Raw genomic sequence first — 19,850 nt, forward strand, 5'->3', positions numbered from 1 at the left:
AACGTGAGCACAACCGTGTGTTTTCTAATTTACTAAATAAAAGTACGGCTGTGAATTTTTAAAATAAGAGCAAGGGTTTAAATGAAATTCTAAACTTCTGACTAATTCTTTGAAAAACCCCCAACAAAATACCTGCAAATGTTTTGTTCCAAAACATGAAGACAACTCTCCGTTATCTCTCACTTTATTAGGAATCAACCCGGCCATGAAAACAGACGTGACCTCATCTCCTGGTGTGCTGATCACTCACTGCGGTGTGGTACGTTTTCAGCTTTGTCGCCAGACACTTCATTGGCTACACCTGCATACAATATGATATAAAATACATGCAAAACAGTGTGTGTTGATGTCATGAAATTGTCTAGGTTTACCAAATGTTGAATGGAATTCAATTGTTTGCAGAAGCAGAGGCAGCTACTCTTAAGTACTTACACGCTGTAGTTAGGTAGAAGCCCTGAAATGACAAAAAAAAACGGGGGTAGAGTGTACTTTCAAAAAATGGATTTGGGGTTTAGTTCCCCTTTAACGCCAGATGCAACACATTTGTTACAAATTATTCTTTAAGGTCAAGCTGACAACATCAAGACATTTGTCTGATGGCATTGGTTCCAAGGAACCATGTTGAAATGAGTTGAGGGACTTCATGTAGTCCCTTGCCTCCATCTTGTGGCATCTGTCGGTGATAACATAGCAAAAACTGGGATTGAAAATTTAAAAAAAAAAAAAAGGAAGGAGGAAAATGTTATGTATTATTGTAAACAAAATTATCTGTGACTAGAACAGGAAAATTTGTCCAGGAAAGATTTTTTTTTCCCAATCATAGCGAGCCTCAGTCCTCTCACTGATGTCTTAAAATGTATGTATTTATCCTACCTTAATCAGTAGAATTATAGTATTTTTTTCAAGATAAATGTATCCCTCACCAGTACAAAAAATCCTAAGATATTATAATTATTGTCGCAGTAATACCTGATTTTAAGTTTTTGAAAAACTTGCTTGAAACAAATGAAGTGGTTTTACACAAACACCAGGTAAAATAAGAAGAAGCACATTTTATATTTTGCATTGATCTGCGGTATTTCGTCTTTGCAATCTGATTATAAACCTTCACAAGAAATGACTTACGGCTTTTTGTTAATCACAGGGGAACACTTTCCCCGCTTTACTTGTTGTCTTATTGTGCACGTCAGGCTGGTGGATTCTCCGTCGTACCTCAAACCCAGAAGTCTCCTCAGCGCATCGTACCCTCGGAAAACCATCAAAACCAGGAGCAGTCCTCCAGTATTGGTGAGGGTTTATCGTAAAATAGTAATGCCTAATTAAAGTGAAGCACACTACTTATTGGAGTGTTTCTTTTTTTGTGTGTGTGTGTGTGTGTGTCCTCTCTCCAGTTCAGGGCCAGGCAGGATCAGGTCAAGGCTCGCCTTGTGGCTTAGACCAAGTTCCCAGTCCTCAGTCGCTGATCAGCAGCAGCACAACTCCTCAGGTAAAAACAGCCTGATTGAACTTATTTTACAATATTATGTAATGTATTTTTTTCCAATATTAATCCAACATTAGGGTTGTTTTATATTTGTGTAATTCCTGGCTGATATTTTTGTATTTTGAATATGTTTTGAGTCTTATTGCTTTGGATTTCATTAGATTGTCCATAGTCGCCTAAAGTTTTGACTTGCGCCACTCCTGTGGGTGACATGACACGGGACATGAGTGGCTGCCATCTTTGTGGAGTCTTCAGAAAAACACAACGTGGTCATTTGGATAAATCAACGCACATAACGATGTTTTTAATATTTTATCCATGAATGGTGTTCTTGAGGACTACAAAAGGCGCTTACAATTAAAACATGTCAATATCACCCAAAAAAGGCCATTTCTGCAGAACTCCTCCTCTGATTTTCAGAATTATTGGTACATTGTACTGAGGTTAAAGTGTCCATTCCAACAAGATTAAGCATTTTTACAAACAGTCATTTTAGGGAAATATTGTCACGGTGGTACTTTTTGAATATCCGTGACATTATCAGAGTAACACATCAGAGTGGAAGAAAAGGTGATGAAGTTTACAGCAATGTTCCGGCATTGCAGAACACAAGCTACAAAGCCAGGAAACTTTCGTTCTTGACTTCCTCCCCACATTCCTTGTCCGTTGCACTTTTATAGAACAGTAGTACACTTGTGAAGGGGAAACCCAAGAAAATTCTCTATTAGTGTTATCGTTTCAAACTGTGTTTATCGTTTACGCCGTATTTCACATATTTGAGAGTAGGAGTTTGTGTGCTTCTCCTATTCACAACAGCAAACCACCGACTATGGCTGGTATTTTTGTAGTTTTGTGTTTTTTTTTTAAACATTGGTTGTGTTTCCATATATTTTTTTGAATATTTTTCTTTTTACTATTTTGATCTTTTTTCCATAATTTTATTTCATGTTATTTTTGTCTGTACATTTTATACAACATTTTGTAGTCTTAACATTTTATATCAGTGCAGTATTTTTTTTCCCCTTTTGTAGCTTTCTATGATGTTTTTGTGTATTTTTCTGAGTATGTGAGTATTTTTTATATTGGTAATTTTTTCTTTTATTTTATATATTCTAGTAGTTTCGTCTCCCCCATTCACAACAGTAAATGTCAGATTATTTTATTTTATTTTTTTGTGAAAAATTTAAAATTTTGTTTTATCATATTTGGGTGGTTTTTTTTTCAGGATGTGCCCATTTTTCATGTAATATTTTTCTTGTTTCATAGTTTTGTTTTTAAAATACTGTCCAAAAAATGTAATATTTTTGTTTTTTTTTGTATGTTTTGTATATTTTCTTTTATTTTTCTTATGTTCTTCATCTTTAGGAGTTGTATAGTATAATATTTTTAATCTGTCATTTTTGTAATTTTCAGGTTTAATTTATCATTGTCTAATATTTTTGTTGAAATATTTTGTTACATTTATTTTTTTTCCTGCTAGTTTTTCTTTTATTTTTCTCACATCCATTGTTCGAATATTCCTATATATTTTTCTTATATTTTTATATATTGTTTTGTCTTGATAGCTTCGTTTTTACCCTTGGAATATTAGTGTATATTTTTTTATATGCATCTGTATTTTTTCCACCCAATTTCTTTATTTCTTTTTGCTCGATCGACTTCTGCCCTACATTCTGTCTCAGTATCATTTTTACAGAACAACGACTAAGGGGTGAAAGTTTGAAGAGTGGCATCTTTTAATGTCAGTTTAATTATATCATATCTGTATGCGTTTCCAGATGCAGAGGAGAGGACACATCGCCGAGCAGAAAAGACGATCAAATATCAACCACAGCTTCAAAACACTCAGCAGCCTGGTGCCCACCCTCAACTCACAAGTCAATGTAAGGGTGTTGTCACAATTGCACGTCCTGCGGTCCCGCCAGTCATTCTTCTTCACTCCCTGTGTACACAGATCAGTATTGCCGTCACCATGCAGAAGACCGTGGAACACATTGAGAAGCTCAAGCAGGAGAGGGAGCAAATGCAGGAAGACATCAGGAGACTGCAGGAAGAAATTGCAAACCTCAAGGCCTCCATCAAGTATGTTCACAGGATTTGTTTTTTTCCACAAATATCCTGTTGTTTTTTTTTTTTTTTATTTGTCTGATTTCCTTTTTTTGTTTTTCACGCAATGCACACAAGCCCCACATTTTTTTTCCTGCTGACAAAAACACATTGAAAATGGCATTTCATCCTGCCCGATGATCACTGGGATAGGCTGCAGCACTCCCACGACTATGGAAGTAAATAAGGGCCACCAGGATTTGAATTTGAAATGCCAAAGAAAACAGGATTTGAATTTGAAAGTGATCACATTTTCAATAGTTGTATGTCAGTGTAACTTTTCAATGTTAACAATTCAACCAGCTACAATTAGCTGTCTAAAATTCACCTTCTGTGCCACCAGGAAGGGTTACTTCAGGTCAGAACCGAACACCCAGCCAATTGCAGTTATGCTTTCTTAGTCAGGTGATGTCACATACTAAGAAAGCGTAACTAGATTGGTTAGCTGCTTGGTTCTGACCTGAAATTACCCTGCCTGGTGGCGCAGAGGGTGAATTTGAGACAGCGAATTCTATCCAGTATAATTGACATATTCAATGTAATTTTTTTCTACGTAAATATTTGAAGCCAAAAGTTTATTTGGAAGGGAGTCCTAAACCCCACCATAAAAATGCTTTGGACTCTGTTACTTGAATATAAAGTGAGAAAAGCTAAACTCACTGAATAGTTTACGGATGTCCTTTGGCAAGGTGACAATTTCTATCATTTATCACTGCGTAATGATTAAAGTCATTGAATCCCAGCTGCTGCCTTTTGTGTTTGTCACCCGCAGCCTGTGCCACGACCAGATGCCGGCCACGGGAGCGCAGGTCACGCAGCGCCGCTTTGACCACATGCAGCACAACTTCAATGAGTACGTCAAGGAACGTTCCCGGCAGAACTGGAAGTTCTGGATTGTATCCTTCTTGTGTTTGTCATTTGAGTTTACAGTTCGAGAGCGTACTGTTCTGGTTGTATCAGTCCATAATTAAAATGTTTTGTTTGTGTGTGTGTGTGTGTGTGTGTGGGGGAGGAGGGGAATTTGGCAGGAGGAAGGAATCCTTGGTGGAACGTTGATGTATCATCACCTGGCCTATGTGTGGGCCACAGAAGCATGTCGCAAAACATTGAGACTTTTTCTCTCTTGAATCAAGGTTTGATATTATAGCAAAATCTTTTTTACCGAGGGGTATAATCCAGTGGCCACAGAAGAGGCAGAACTTGGAACTGACATAAGTAATAATAAACAAACTTCTTTATCTTTCGGCTTGTCCCGTTAGGGGGTCACCACAGTGTGTCATCTTTTTTCATCCAAGGCTATCTCGTGCATCCTCCTCTCTAACACCCACTGTCCTCATATCATGTCATGTCTCACAACATCCATCAATCTTTTCTGTGGTCTTCCTCTCACTCTTTTGCCTGGAAGCGCCCTCTACCATTATACTCACTCTCTCACCTCTGCACATGTCCAAACCATTGAAGTCTGCTCTCTCTGACCTTGTCTCCAAAGCATCCAACTTTTGCTGTCCCTCGAATGAGCTCATTTTTAATCGTATCCAACCTGTTCCCTCCAAGCAAAAACCTCAGCATCTTCATTTCTGCTACCTCCAGTTCCACTTCCTGTTGTTTCTTCAGTGCCATGGTCTCTAATCTGTACATCATGGCCGGCCTCACCAGTGTTTTATAAACTTTGCCCTTCATCCTAGCGGAGACTCTTCTGTCGCATAGAACAGCAGACACCTTCCGCCCCATTTGGACCAGTTTCTTCACTTCCTTACCACACTCATCATTGCCCTGTATTGTTGACCCCAAGTATTGGAAGTCGTCCACCCTCGCTATCTCTTCTCCCTGGAGCTTCACTTTTCCTCCTCCGCCTCTCATTTACGCACATATATTCTTATTTAGTTCGGCTAATCTTCATTCCTCTCCTTTCCAGTGCGTACCTCCATCTTTCTAATTGTTCCTCCGCCTGCTCCCTGCTTTCACCGCAATCCCAATATCATCTCCGAACATCATGATCCAAGGGGATTCCAGTCTAACCTTGTCTGTCAGCCTATCCATTACTATCACAAACAGGAAGCGGCTCAGCGCGGTGCTCGGTCATAGGCTTTCTCTAGGTCTACAAAGATCCAATGTACCTCTCTTCTGACCTTCTCTGTACTTTTTCATGAGCATCCTCAAGGCAAGTAATGCATCTGTGGTACTCTTTCTAGGCATGAAACCATACTGTTGCTCGCAGATACTTACTTTTGTCCTGAGTTGAGCCTCCACTACTCTTTCCCATAACTTCATTGTGTGACTCATCATCTTTATTCCTCTGTAGTTTCCACAGTTCAGAACATTGCCTTTGTTCTTAAAAATGGGGACTAGCACACTTTTCCTCCATTCTTCTGGCATCTTCTCTCCTGCTAGTATTCTATTGAATAAGTTGGCCAAAAACTCCACAGCTACCTCACCAAATTGCTTCCATACCTCCACCGGTATGTCATTGAGACCAACTGTCTTTCCATTTTTCATTCTGTTCAGTGCCTTTCTAACTTCCCCCTGACTAATCATTGCCATTTCCCGGTCATTCACGATTGCCTCTTCTACTCTTCCTTCTCTCCCATTCTCTTCATTCATTAACTTCTCAAAGTACTCTTTCCATCTACTTAGCACACTACTGGCACCACTCAACATATTTCCATCTCTAACCTTAATCACCCTTACCTACTGCACATCCTTCCCATCTCTGTCCCTCCGTCTGGCCAACCTGTAGAGATCCTCTTCTCCTTCTTTTGTATCCACCCTGGTGAACATGTCATCGTATGCCTCTTGTTTAGCTTTCACCACCTCTACCTTTGCCCTACGACGCAGCTCACTGTATTCCTTACGCCTCTTCTCAGTCCTCTCCGTGTCCCACTTCTTCTTTGCTAATCTCTTTCCTTGGATGACTTCCTGTATTTTGGGGTTCCACCACCAAGGCTCCTTCTTGCCTTTCCTACCAGAAGACACCCCAAGTACTCTCCTGCCTGCCTCTCTGAATACCTTGGCAGTAGTATTCCAGTCTTCTGGGAGGTCTTCCTGACCATCTAGAGCCTGTCTCACCTCTTTTCAAAAGGCCACACAACATGCTTCCTTTCTCAACTTCCACCACCTGATTCTCTGCTCGACCGCTGTCTACCTGCTACCAGAGTCATCCTACACACCACCATCCTATGCTGTCGAACCACACACTCCCCCACTACTACCTTACAGTCGGTAACCTACTTCAGATTACATCGTCTGCACAAAATATAATCCACCTGTGTGCTTCTACCTCCACCACTCTTGTAGGTCACTCTATGTTCCCGTCTCTTCTGGAAATAAGTGTTCACCACTGCCAATTCCATCCTTTTTGCGAACTCCACCACCATCTGACCCTCAAAGTTCCTTTGCTGAATGCCGTACTTACCCATCTCTTCTTCATCGCCCCTGTTTCCTTCACCAACATGTCCATTGAAATCTGCACCAATGACAAACCTCTCTCTGTCTGGGATGCTCAGGACTACTTCAAGTTCCTTCCAGAATTTGTCTTTCAACTCGCGGTCACATACTACATGTGGGGCATAGCCGCTAATCACATTATACACAATACCCTAAATTTCAAATTTCATCATCATGACTCTATCTGATACTCTTTTCACATCCAAGACATTCTTAGCCAGCTCTTCCTTTAAAATAATCCCCACTCCATTTCTCTTCCCATCTACTCCATGATAAAATAATTTAAACCCTGCACCTAAACTTCTAGCCTTACTCCCTTTCCACTTGATCGCTTGGATGTTCAATATATCAACCGTTCTCCTAATCATCATGTCAGCTAACTCCTGAGCCTTTCCTGTCGTAGTCCCAACATTCAAAGTGCCTACACGCAGCTGTAGGGTCTGTGCATTTCTCTTCTTATTCTGCAGAGTAAGCCGCTTTCCTCCTCTTTTTTGTCTTCCACCTACATTATCTGAATTTCTACCTACGCCTTGCAGATTAACAGTTCCGGGGGTGGGCTTAAGAAGCCCAGGGCACGACCTAACCGTTCTGGAATTCGTAAGATGAACGCTGATATATGTTTGGCACAGTTTTACGCCAGATGCCCTTCCTGACGCAACCCTCTGCATTTATCCGGGCTTGGAAACGGCCGACTGGTCGCACAATAATGTGCTGCCCAACGGGCTGCAGGTAATCAAAAAGAAGAAGCAATCAAATAAACAAAGTCAGCACTTAAGACACACAATTCACATACTACCTAATCTATGTTAAAATTAAGGTAAAATGAAAGCAATCACATAAACACATTCAGCACATATGGTACACAAATGACATACTACCTGTGTGAAAATATAAAGGATATGACGATTTAAAGGATATGTGGATGGAAGTGATTCAAACCACAATGGCCCTCACTCTAGTCGTTGAAGGTTGAGTCCACGTTCAATGTTTGGTCCTCGTTGTATACACTACGTAGGCAATGTTGTTAGCGCGTTAGGCTAATTTACGCCAAGCAACTTCAACGCGAACGATAACGGCACCAATTTGGGTACTAAAATGGACTCTGATAAGACTTGTTAAATTTCCTATCAGTCCTCACAGCCCTCGTCGTACAAGTTATGAAGTTACTCACGTTCGGTGTTTCTTCAACATCCATTATTGTTATTACTTTATTATTATAAAAAGTAATAATAAACATTTTATGAAAATTAACATTGAAAATCAGTCACTGCTTTTGACTTGTGGTTCCACAGAATTTTTCTAAAAATCAAAATTCCATTGGATGCTGCTCCTAGAAAAGATTAAAAGTAACTTGGCCATTGGGACTTGTTCAAACATGGTGCCTCGTCCGATTGGCATCACCATTGTCTTTAAACGCTTGATCGGTTAGTCGGCCTTTGACAAGTAATCACTGTGCTGTTTGGTGACGTGGTGTGTACCACACTAAGCATGAATGAAGAGAAAGACAATTATAGACAAGCACATTAAAGGTAAAAGCTTTAAGACCATCTCCAAGCAGCTTAACGATCCCATCAATACAGTTGCACATACAATTCAGAAATGGAAGATATATGGCGTTTGAGCCAATGGCCCTAGATGTGGAAGCAGGAGTAAAATTGCTGATAAATTGAGCAGATGGATCATACACATTGTAACAAAACAGCCCGGAACAACCTCCCAAAAAATGAAAGGTGACATCCAAGCTCATGGTACATGTGAGTCACATTGGACCATCCATTCAACCTTATGGGGGCAACCAAAGGTGTTGAAACACTGTTGAAAATGGAAAGGTATGATGAGAAAATGACAGCGCTGCAGAGCTTCTGGGATAGTGTCCTATAGACAAAAGTAGAAGTTTTTAGCAAGGCACACTAACTTTACATTCACAGACGAGCAAATGAGTCATACCATAGACAAATGTGAAACACTGCAGAGGCTCTGTTGTGTTCTTTGGTTGCTATGCTAATTCTGGCACAGGGCATCTTTCTTCCGCTTGTTCACGTTAGAATGAAATCTCAAGACTTTCAAAGTATTCTGGAGAAATACTTCCCAGTGTCAGCCCAGTTGATATTTTTTGTACATTTATTCTTTGGTCAGATTCAAATGATTTCTCTGGCCATTGTGGGTTTTCCGTTCAATAATGGAGGGGTAGCAGCAATTTTATCGGCGTCTGTGCATTCGGTTGACTGGATGGCCACACTATACCAAAGTAAGCCTTGACGTCACATGCCTCCCAGTTCAGTGTCATCATCAAGCCGCTCTTTGAGTCCTTCAACAAGATGGTGTCAACTGCAAGTGGAACTGAGCTGTGCAAGACCACACTGGAGTGGCTCGAACGGCACTGCTCTTTGGTTGCGCTCAGGCCCAGTGAGTAAACTAGCACACACACTCCACCACACACACCCAACCCTAATTGCCTCCCAGACATGTTCAGTCAAGAAATCACTTGTTTTACAAAACGAATGGGGTCCCAAGATTGAAAGAATTTACAACGAGATGGCACAAGCCGAAGGAATTCAAGAGCGAATGAGAAATAAAGTAATTGGCATTTGTCAGTCTAGAAGTCGGTACAAAGCCATTTGTAAAACTTTAAGACTCCAGCAAACCACAGTGATAGACATTTTCAAAAAATGAATAAAATGTTGGACAGGGGTTCTGCGACCATGCATGTGACTCGAAACACTTGTATCTCAAATCATTGTTCTCATTTGAAGTGAAAAGTAATCTCATTAGTCCGTTCCAGCAATCCCCCCCTTTTTTAAAAAGGATAAATAGCACTCTATAACTCCCTCTATAATGTATAATTCATTTATAGTACTCTTGACCCCTGCTGGCCATGATGGGCACACAAGAAGGAGCAACACAATAAAATGAATTGAAACAACATGATGCACAAATTGTTTAATTATATTAAGCACGAGCACAGTGGCTCCTCTGGTAAATCGATGGCCTCACAGTTCTGAGGTCCCCGGTTCAAACCCGGACCCGCCTGTGTGGAGTTTGCATGTTCTCCCTGTGCCTGCGTGGATTTTCTCCAGGCGCTCCGGTTTCCTCCCACATCCCAAAAACATGCAACATTAACTGGACACTCTAAATTGCCCCTAGGTGTGATTGCAAGTGCGGCTGTTTTTCTCCACGTGCCCTGCGATTGGCTGGCAACCAGTTCAGGGTGTACCCCGCCTCCTGCCCGTTGACAGCTGGGATAGGCTCCAGCACTCCCCGCGACCCTAGTGAGGATAACTGTCGAAGAAAATGGCTGGATGTGGATGGATGTGGTCTTGATAAGTTTTTATAAAGTACTGTTTTTAGAAATAACAATATTGATCAAGTGTTTCCTTAATAATAATACATAATCTTGTTAAAAACAAACAAAGAATAAAAATAATAAATAATCTTATTAAATGTTATTTAATAAATAAATGTTATTCTTTATTGGGGAGCCTGGAAGAGCTGCATGGGCTTTCCATTTATTTCAACGCTGAAAGATGACTTGAGCTATGAGAGTTTGGTGTGACAACCGCGGGCACAGAATAAATTCAACTCGTATGTCAAAGCAACTCTGTGCATTTCAAAATATTTTTAAACCATCCTGATTCAATGAATTATAGGTCATGACATCAAATGTGGCAAAGACGTGTCGCCCATTTCCGTGCAGCCAAAACCGTGACATGTTGGCAACCCTTGACGCGAGGTAGAAGCTTCCAAACCACAATTGTTTTTTTTTTTTTTTTTTTCCGCATGCTCACCACGTGTTGAACTCTGCATGAGAAAAATGTGACAAAGTTCAGGGGCGCTGTGACGTTTCTCTTCACCAAAATACATTCAGATCAACCGAGCTATTATTCAGTTTGATGCTTCAACAGTTGAAGCAAAACTTTAGCAGTCAAGGAAAAATATTTTTATTCCAATTATATCTGTGGCCTTTGATGCACGTTCATGCCAGTCAGAAAACTTGATGTAAAGTTTGCCGGTTGTTACAGGAACAAAAGTGAAATCCCACGAGGCGAACATACAAAAAAAACAAAATTGGAGCTATGTGCTTACCTGCAGACAAGTAAAAGCGCCTTCAGCAAGCGCACGTCATGGTGGTGTGATGACGCACTTTTGGCACCATGTCAGACTGAAATCATGTAAGTAAATCATGCCAAGGGAAGGAAGTAGCACTTCATTTTTGTCGGTCACTTTTCTTGTTTTTCTCGTTTTTAACTTGTTTTTTCAGTTCTAGTTCTGTTAGTTTGGAGCTGAGATTATAGGGACGAAGGGGGAAAAAAAAAAAAAATATATATATATACACACACACACACACACACTATATATAAGCAACACGGTGGAGCAGCTGGTAAAGCGTTGGCTTCACAGTTCTGAGGTCCCGGGTTCAATCCTGGACCCGCCTGTGTAGAGTTTGTATGTTCTCTCCGTGCCTGCGTGGGTTTTCTCCGGGCACTCCGGTTTCCTCCCACATCCCAAAAACATGCAACATTCATTGGACACTCTAAATTGCCCCTATAAGTGTGAAGTGAGTGCGGCTGTTTGTCTCAATGTGCCCTGCGATTGGCGGCAACCAGTTCAGGGTGTACCCCGTCTTTTGCCCGTTGACAGCTGGGGTAGGCTCCAGCACTCCCTTGCAATCCTCGTGAGGATAAGTGGTGAAGAAAATGGCCGGATATTTTTTTTTTTTCCAGATAAATGTTATTGTGGTGTTTAATTTGGGGAGTTAACCCACTTTGAGAGGGTTTTCTTTTTAGGGCAAGTATTTAGAAATATTATATATTTTTTTGTACTTTATTTTTATAGACTGGTGTAGTTTTTTGTGGGTTTTTTTTGCCTGGGGGGTTTGTTTTCTCTTTTTTTGTGGTACTTTTTTTTTTTTTTTAACAAAAAAAAGGAAATTTTTTAAGGCCAAACTGTTGTTGTTTTTAACTTTTGCTGTTTTTTTCAGCAACATGTTGAAATTTTTATAATTTGTTAAAAATCAAAAATTGTTGATTATTTTTTTAGGCTGATTTTTGTCAACGCATTTTTAGTTTTTCTTTTTTATTATTTTACTCTTTTTTAAGTTTAGTTTGTTGGACAAATGGTTTAAAGTTTTCAATTTAAATTGAAAAATGTTTTTAAGGCACTGTCTTTTTTTTTTTTTTGACTGAACTTTAACCAGATGTGTTTTTCATTTTTTCAGATTTGTTTTTTAGGCCACACATTAAAAATTAAAATGTTTTTTTTTTGTGGTTGTTTTTAGGACAAATGTTTAAATTTTGTTTTTTGTTTTACTTACAACCAATTTACTAATGATTACTCGTGAGGATAAGCTGTACAGAAAATAGCTACCTGGATGGCTTTTTCTTTGTCTGTTTCATTTTCTTGGCCAAAGGTACCGTAAGAGGAGCGCTGAAACTCTTTAATATATAAATTTGTTGGTATGAAACTGGATTTCTATCCATCCATATCTGAGCTTTATAAAGGGTTAATTGCCAATAGAGATGATCACATAGTGTAAAGTCATAAAAACAAAATATTTGGTGGGTGGAAGTGACAAAGGACAGACTGAACAGACAAGCAGTACATTCATTGTTCACACTTGTAGTGTGTTTTTACAGCATCTCGTAAGTGAGCGTGTGTGTGTGTGTGTGTGTGCATGTGCATGTGTGCGTGCGTGCGTGTCAGTGGTCAGCAGCAGCCTCTGCCATCTGAGCACCAGCACGTCCATCCTCAGCGACCCATCACGCTTGCCCGAGGAGGCCATCCAGGCCCTGAGGCACGCCGACGTGGAGCCTCCTTCTCAGGCCATCTGACGTCAGTCCCTCTTCATCCTCATCATGGAGGGCTGAGGTCAACTTGTCTTCCTCGTTTTGGACTCTGAGGCTTTACCTTGTCATCTTTGGCACAAAGATTGATTTCTTTTGAGAGCCACCCAAAGCACCACGTTTGCCATGTTAGCCTTGGCGTGAGTCCTTATGAACAATGTTGAAATTATGTTCATAAGTGTTTGGGCTTGTTTTTTTGTTTTATTTTTTTTTTCCCTCTATAAAGCGTGACCCCAGAATGTCCAGTAGTGTTGAAAATAAAATAAACCGCATACGGTTTGTGAGATGACCCCCAAACTCTTGAATTCAAACCGCATTACGCAGTGCAGACAGTGAACCATCATGATATGAGCGTGTTTCTCCCACTATGGTGTTGGGCTTATTTATTGCATACCACGGTGTGCATATGTCAAAATACTTGAAAACGTTTGACCCTTGAAATGGGTGTTTCAACAAGACAATGATCTCAAATGCACTAGTAAACGTGCAAAGTTTTGGTTCCAGACCAACAAAGGCCGATCCCCAGACCTTAATCCAATCAAGAACTTGTGGAGTGACATGGAAAATTGTGCTTCTGAAGCAAAACCAAGGAATCTTCAAGTGGAATAACAGCTTAAAGGTGCCACAAGTCGGTTGACTCCATGCCACACAGGTGTGAAGCAGTTATGTCGCATTGTGCTGCCATTATTTTGAACACTACCGTAGCTGTTTTTTTTTTTCCCCCTCCCCTCCGTCCTTCACATTTTGCTCGCTCGGCCCTTTTCTGGTGAGCGACATAAGCTACAGCCCTCATAGGGAGCTTCACTGAAATGGCAATAAAACACATTGATTGTTCTCCTCTTTAAATGCGTACAGTGTATATATTTACTTTATATGGATTGTATTTGTATGTGTTGGTTTTTTGTACGCGTGTACAGCTTTTCTACCAATCAGCATTTTGTTCTTTATTGGACCCATGGGTGGGCAATGCTGGTGAGTGCGTGAAACAATTGCTGTGTCATGGTTGGTCCTCAACCTTTTTAATTGTGAAAGAATGCTGTCGTGTTTTGTCTTTAACATCCTTTTTTGGTTATCAGGAAGCATCGCAGTGTCATGTTTTTTTTTTTATCACCCAATAAATGCAGTCGTCTTTTGTCTTCCCAACAAGCCTTTTTGATCACAGCATAATACTGATGTGTTTTGTCTTCAACATTAATTAAAAGTTGCAGCAAACGTTGTCGTGTTTAGTTTGCAACAAGCTTTCCAATTGAAACGGACACATTGACATGTTATTGTCTTCAATAAACTTTCATTTCAAAGATCTACCATCATTTTTTTTTCGTTATCACCGATCGATTTTAATCACTAAATGCAGTGTCTTGATCTGTCCTTGTTTTTTTCCTCTCTCTCAAAAAACTGTTTATCATTGTCATGTTGCCTTCAACCTTTTTGTCACGATGACAAAAGGCATTGTCACGCTTTGCCTTCGATGAACTTTTTCATCTCAAAAAGATGTTTTGTCTCTAACGACATTTGTTTCGTTTGTTTTTTGATGCCGTAGTCCGTTGTCATATTTAATCTTTTGAAGACAAAGCGATGTGCTAATCTCCCACCGCGTGTACATGACAAATTGGTTTTGGCTGTGATTTCACTTTCTTTTTTTTTCCAAAGAACTGTTGTGGGGGTGAGATGCCTCCAAATGTGTGTCGCAATGCTGTAATCTCTTTACACAATTGACTTCACAGTGAGATCACTTCATCTCCTGAAATGTAACGTGCAAACCCCCACTCATTTTGTGTGTTTGTGTGCATGCCGATAGACACGCTTCAGTTCCATTGAAGATTTTTTTTTTCTAGACTTCCCGGATGTCTTCATGCAATGACACGCCTCAAATATTAATTCATCACAATTAAAGCAACGCTAATGAAACTGAAAACTAGACCTCATATTGCAGGACGCCAGTGATTTTCCAACTGGGGGGTGCGGGCGCAAGGCAACCATCAAGTATGAAAACTTTTCATAACCAAATTGCACCCAGATGTTTGTGTTTTTGTTGATTTCCCCCTCCAAGGAATAATGTTTGGTGATGGTGGTGGTGGGGGGGATGTTTCAGCACTCACCCCCGGCTGGAAAAATTTCCAGCTTGGGCTGAAAATTTCATCAACAAAAACGGCGGTTACCCTCAAAAAGTTTGTAATGCAGAAATTACAACTTTTACTGACTTATTCAGTTCAATTTCTGTGCTTATTAATGTTCAATAATTGCATTTTTTTAATTATTCCCCCCAAAAACAAAAAATTTATGCAGGTGGAAACAGAACTGTTGGTACTGTGCAAAAATGGAATTTTTTGTCTGACTGAAGTCAAAGAAGACTAAACCTCTCCTTTTTCAGGTCAGTCAGGATTACCAAAATTATTTAATTTTGTTTAATGCCACAATAATGAGAAAGACATAATTTCTTAGAGAATTGTAGATTAATTTTCTTCAAGGTCAAAAGTTTACATTCACGAAAAAAAGCACTGTCTTTAAAGGATATGGGGAAGCCCTGATAATAAGGTCATGGCTTTGGAAACTCCTGATAGGTTGACTGACAACATGTGAGTTAATTGAGGCCACACATGGGGATGTTTTAAAGACCACGCCTCAAACACTCTGTTTCCTTGTTTAAAATCATGAGAAAATCAAAAGAAATCGGCCAAGAAATCAGAGAAAGAATCGTGGGGCTCCACATGTCTGGCTCATCCTTGGGTGCAATTTCCATATGCTTGAAGGTGCCACACCAGGACAAAGGAAATGCTACTCCATACTGAGAAATCTGATGTCAACTTCTGACCTTGAGGAAAATAATATCAAATTCTGTATCTTATTAATAGTCCAATGTATCTGGTCTTTGCCATTCTTGAGTGTTGTGACCAGTACAAACTTTAAGCCAGTCCCAAACTGGGCCAAATCTAGAGGAAAGAGGTTAGCGAGGAAAAAGTGGGACAGGACCAAGGAGAAAAAGGTTGTGGTGGCAAAACAAATGATTCCCAATAACACAATAGTATTTATATATTCAAAATTTTACTTGAATGAAATATATACAATATTTAATAATTACCATACAAAAATAGTCCAAATACTTTTATTTCTTAACTTGAAATGAAATACATGAAAAGATAGTGAGTAATTGTTGGGAAAAGTATATAAATAAATAAAAATCAAGGTGTACTTTCTTCAGCTAATGCGTCGTATAGTCAGTCATTGAAAACTAAATGCAGGTCTTCAAGAAGGGTAACCACATTTCAGGTCTAATCTGGTGAAAGCCTGCAGCCATCTGCGGGTGTCGTAGATGATGCGGAGGCCGCGTTCTTTCAAAATGTAGCTGTGCGAGTTGGTGACCGGTCGGCGGCATTCGGTGGGTACGTCGCCACCGCCGGCGCGCTGCTGGCGTGCCGTCAACGTCACGGCGCCCTTGAAGTTTCTGTGAAAGCTCATGGTGTTGCTCATCAGCTGGTCTCGGTGCTCCCAGGTCAGATTCCCGATGATGGGCGGCAGGTGCCGGTCCAGGTAGTCGTCGATGGAGCAGACGGTGGCTCGGACCTCGGCGCTGCTGTTGCCCACCGGGATGGTTATCCCCGGGATGGGCTCCAACCATTCCCGTTTGAATTTCGGCGGCAGATCCCCGTTGAAAATGTGCTGCACCTGGATGATGGAGGTATGTGAAGACATTTCAGTGTAAAGAAAAAATAATAAAACATATATATATATATATATATATATATAAATGAAATGTGGAAACCGGTGTGAAAAGCCTAACTGTGTATCGGAGAAAGATTTTTTTTATTTGACTTTATTTATTATAGTATTTGACCACGCACGGCCACCGTAAATCATTCCACATCTTTGCCTTCGGCAGTACTCTTCTGGTCATCCATCGTTCATCTGCACGGTGACCCGCCCCTCAATGAGTTCTGAAGTATTTGGCCAAATATGAGTTGAAAATATCGCCTGCAACACCTCAGAATCGATGCCGTAGTCACATTAGCATCTTTCCGTGCGCCGCGCCGTTTTGGATCATAAGCAGTTCTTTCTCTTCTCCATACTCTTCACTTCCCATTGCCGGTACAAATCGATCTTGGTCTCGTCTGCCCATCGGATGTTGTCTTAGAACTGCAAAGGCCCTTTCAGAAGGTGCGTGGCTGTCAATGTCAATGTCCAATTCCATTCTGAAATGTTTCAGGCAATATTCACATCTGCTCCTAATCAGTCAAAACTCAATGGCGGGCATGTCACATATTGGATTATAACTAAATGGCACCACAAAAAAAGGGAAAATGAGAATGTCTGAACAGTCCATCCGTCCAGAAAAAAAGCAGAAAAAATAGAAATAGTCAAACCGTCTATTTTCTAAAAAGTAAAACGAGAAAATGTATCAGATACACATTCACAAAACGTGCAATTTTTTTCCAACTTTTATCACAAAAATATGAGACTGCACTGTTGACAAAATGACGGTTTTCCATAAAATACCTTCAATTCAAAATATTGGACTTTTCTTTTAAGTTTGTATTTTTTTCTTAAAAACACATTTAAAAAAAACATTTGAAATAGTTTCATTGAAAAAGTCACATTAATTTATGCTTTTTACTTTATGAAAAAAATGTTCTCGAAAATATTGAGCTTTTTTCATTTTTTAGAATTCTAGAATTCTTCAAAACCTTTTTTTCCCCCTCAAAAACGTGTGACTATATCTTTTGGGGAAAAATAAATAAATGGAAGTGTCATGAAAATCTCCTTTCACTCCTTTGAAAGTGACTTACGTAATCCCTTTCGACCGCCACTAAATGACAGAGGGCCAGCTCCATAGCCCTGAGGTTCTCCCTGAGCGTTGCTACCATGTCGCCGGTGCGCGAGGGCGCGCCGACGGAGGACCGCAGCTGTGGTTGCGCCAAAAGCAAAATCAGGAGATGGAGATGCAGCTCGGTTTTCAACGCACCCATGACGCTCACCTGACATCATCACTTGACAAGCTTATATATACAATGGGGTTTTAGTTTTTTTTCCTTTTTAGAATTTTTTTTTTTTTTTAAAACTTGGCATCACGACAGTAGTATGTCGCAAGTCGCCGTGGGCACAGTGAAGCAACGTGTCGTGGATTCCATGCTCGACTGGTGCAGGAAATGGATGGGAGCTCATTTGTGCTCAGATTGATCGATATTCAAGCAAAAGACACGTGACCTCAGTAGAGCTATGACCCCCAACCCCTGCCCCCACCCCTCTTCCAAAAAGAAGTTATACTTTGCATTTGATCATTTCTTTCTTTTCATTGATTGTAGATGCTGATTGCGGCGATTGGCTCACACGATGTGAGTGATGAGACATTTGGAATTTCTGGAAAGGGGAGTGGCCCGTCAAGTCATGCGTGTTCAGTCGCCGGAATTTTTTCATTTTTTCCTTTTGCACTGGAGTCTTCCTTTTCCTTACGGGTAGTTGGCCAGACATTCACGCTACAAGATGTTGGGCGGAGTTCAAATACAATCAAATATCTTTTCCATCCTATTCATCAATACTGGAATTGGAAATTTAACGTCATGAAATGAAGTACAAACTCGATCGGACAAAATGGCGGCGGGGGATCCAGAAAATCACATTGTCTGATTTATAAAGAATTTATAGGCAAATTATCGAGGAAAATGAGTATTTGGTCAAGAACAAAAGTTCATCTCAATACTTTCCTTTTGTTGTAGCTGTTGAATACATTCAATGTTCTGATGTTTCTTTACTTCCGGATGTTAATTAGAATATCTGCGATTTTAACAGAATGCTTGAATTAAGTACATTAACCTTAGCAGGTGTATTTCAATCAAATGATGCATTAAAGAACATTTCTGTATATTTGAATGCATATTTTTGCGGCACGGTGGATCAGATGGTAAGCGTTGGCTTCACAGTTCTGAGGTTCGGGGTTCAATCTCAGCCCTCCATGTGTGGAGTTTGCATGTTCTCCACGTGCCTGCGTGGGTTTCCTCCGGGTACTCCAGTTTCCTCCCATATCCAAAAAACATGCAACATTAATTGGACACTCTAAATTGCCCCGAGGTGTGATTGTGAGTGCGACTTTTGTCTGTCTCAACGTGCCCTGCGATTGGATGGCAACCAGTCCGGGGTGTACCCCGCCTCCTGCCCGTTGACAGCTGGGATAGGCTCCAGCACTCCCCGCGACCCTCGTGAGGATAAGCGGTGAAGAAAATGGATGGATAGTTCCAGTTTACGATACAAATTAAATGCATTTTTAATGACTTTTTGTCTCTTTTTAAGAAATATGACGCGGCAACGCAACTGACAAACCTGACGCACGTTCGAGTGCTTTTGCATTTTGGTAGCTTTGAACTTTGAATTCTTTAATGATGAATCAGTGATGATGTGTTGACCAATGGCGTGAGATAAATTTGTTTGAGTGACAAACTGGCAGCCCAGTCCCAGACAGTGGCAGGAGGTTCGCTGTCGCCAGGCAACAGGCAAAACATTCAGGAGCCTCTTTTGTGCAGGACTGGCCTGAACAGACAAATTCTGGAAGGATCCGCAGTGACGGATGTGAAGGAAGGACAGCGGGGGAGAACAGGATGAGCTCAGTGGCACTGTCGGCAGTTCTGGACAAGCACATACGCCGCCTGTGTCTGGATCAGTTTCCCTGTGGAAAAGGCAGCTGGGTCCGTTCCTTTTGCTCAACATAGATGGCAGGAAACTCTCGAAAGCTTGAGAGGGATAAGGCGGAAATCGCAACAAAACAGTGGACCAAAAAACAAGCCTTTTTTTCCAAGGCCTCCTGTCCACAGAGTCCCAACAATCTGGGGACTCTATGAGGCGGGTTCTGCTATCTCTTGAGATTGAAGATAGTTAAAAAAAACTCCTTGGTGGGAGGGTTCTGGGATTCCAGGTGAGTCATTCGGAGTTCCTGAAGGCGCTGGATCTTGTGGGGCTCTCCGATCTGAGATGACTCTGCAACATCACATGTA

General features: G+C 40.7%; 1 protein-coding gene across 7 annotated transcripts in view; it reads left to right on the forward strand.

The window, feature by feature from the left end:
• Window positions 1–19,850, forward strand: part of mlxip (MLX interacting protein) — a 43,301-nt gene that overhangs the window by 21,988 nt on the left and 1,463 nt on the right. For 4 of the 7 annotated variants that reach the window (XM_061818637.1, XM_061818638.1, XM_061818641.1 and 1 more), the window contains exons 10-17: window positions 192–259; window positions 1,191–1,287; window positions 1,392–1,486; window positions 3,262–3,366; window positions 3,438–3,565; window positions 4,362–4,485; window positions 9,310–9,439; window positions 16,364–16,549. In XM_061818637.1, the coding sequence (XP_061674621.1) occupies window positions 192–259; window positions 1,191–1,287; window positions 1,392–1,486; window positions 3,262–3,366; window positions 3,438–3,565; window positions 4,362–4,485; window positions 9,310–9,439; window positions 16,364–16,549 (933 nt within the window). Of the gene's footprint in view, window positions 1–191; window positions 260–1,190; window positions 1,288–1,391; window positions 1,487–3,261; window positions 3,367–3,437; window positions 3,566–4,361; window positions 4,486–9,309; window positions 9,440–12,733; window positions 14,686–16,363; window positions 16,550–18,170; window positions 18,224–19,850 lie in introns of those variants that run through there. The other 3 variants (XM_061818642.1, XM_061818643.1, XM_061818639.1) reach the window with 2 other exon arrangements.

Source organism: Syngnathoides biaculeatus, chromosome 4 (genome assembly GCF_019802595.1).
Source record: "Syngnathoides biaculeatus isolate LvHL_M chromosome 4, ASM1980259v1, whole genome shotgun sequence".
NCBI lineage: Eukaryota > Metazoa > Chordata > Actinopteri > Syngnathiformes > Syngnathidae > Syngnathoides > Syngnathoides biaculeatus.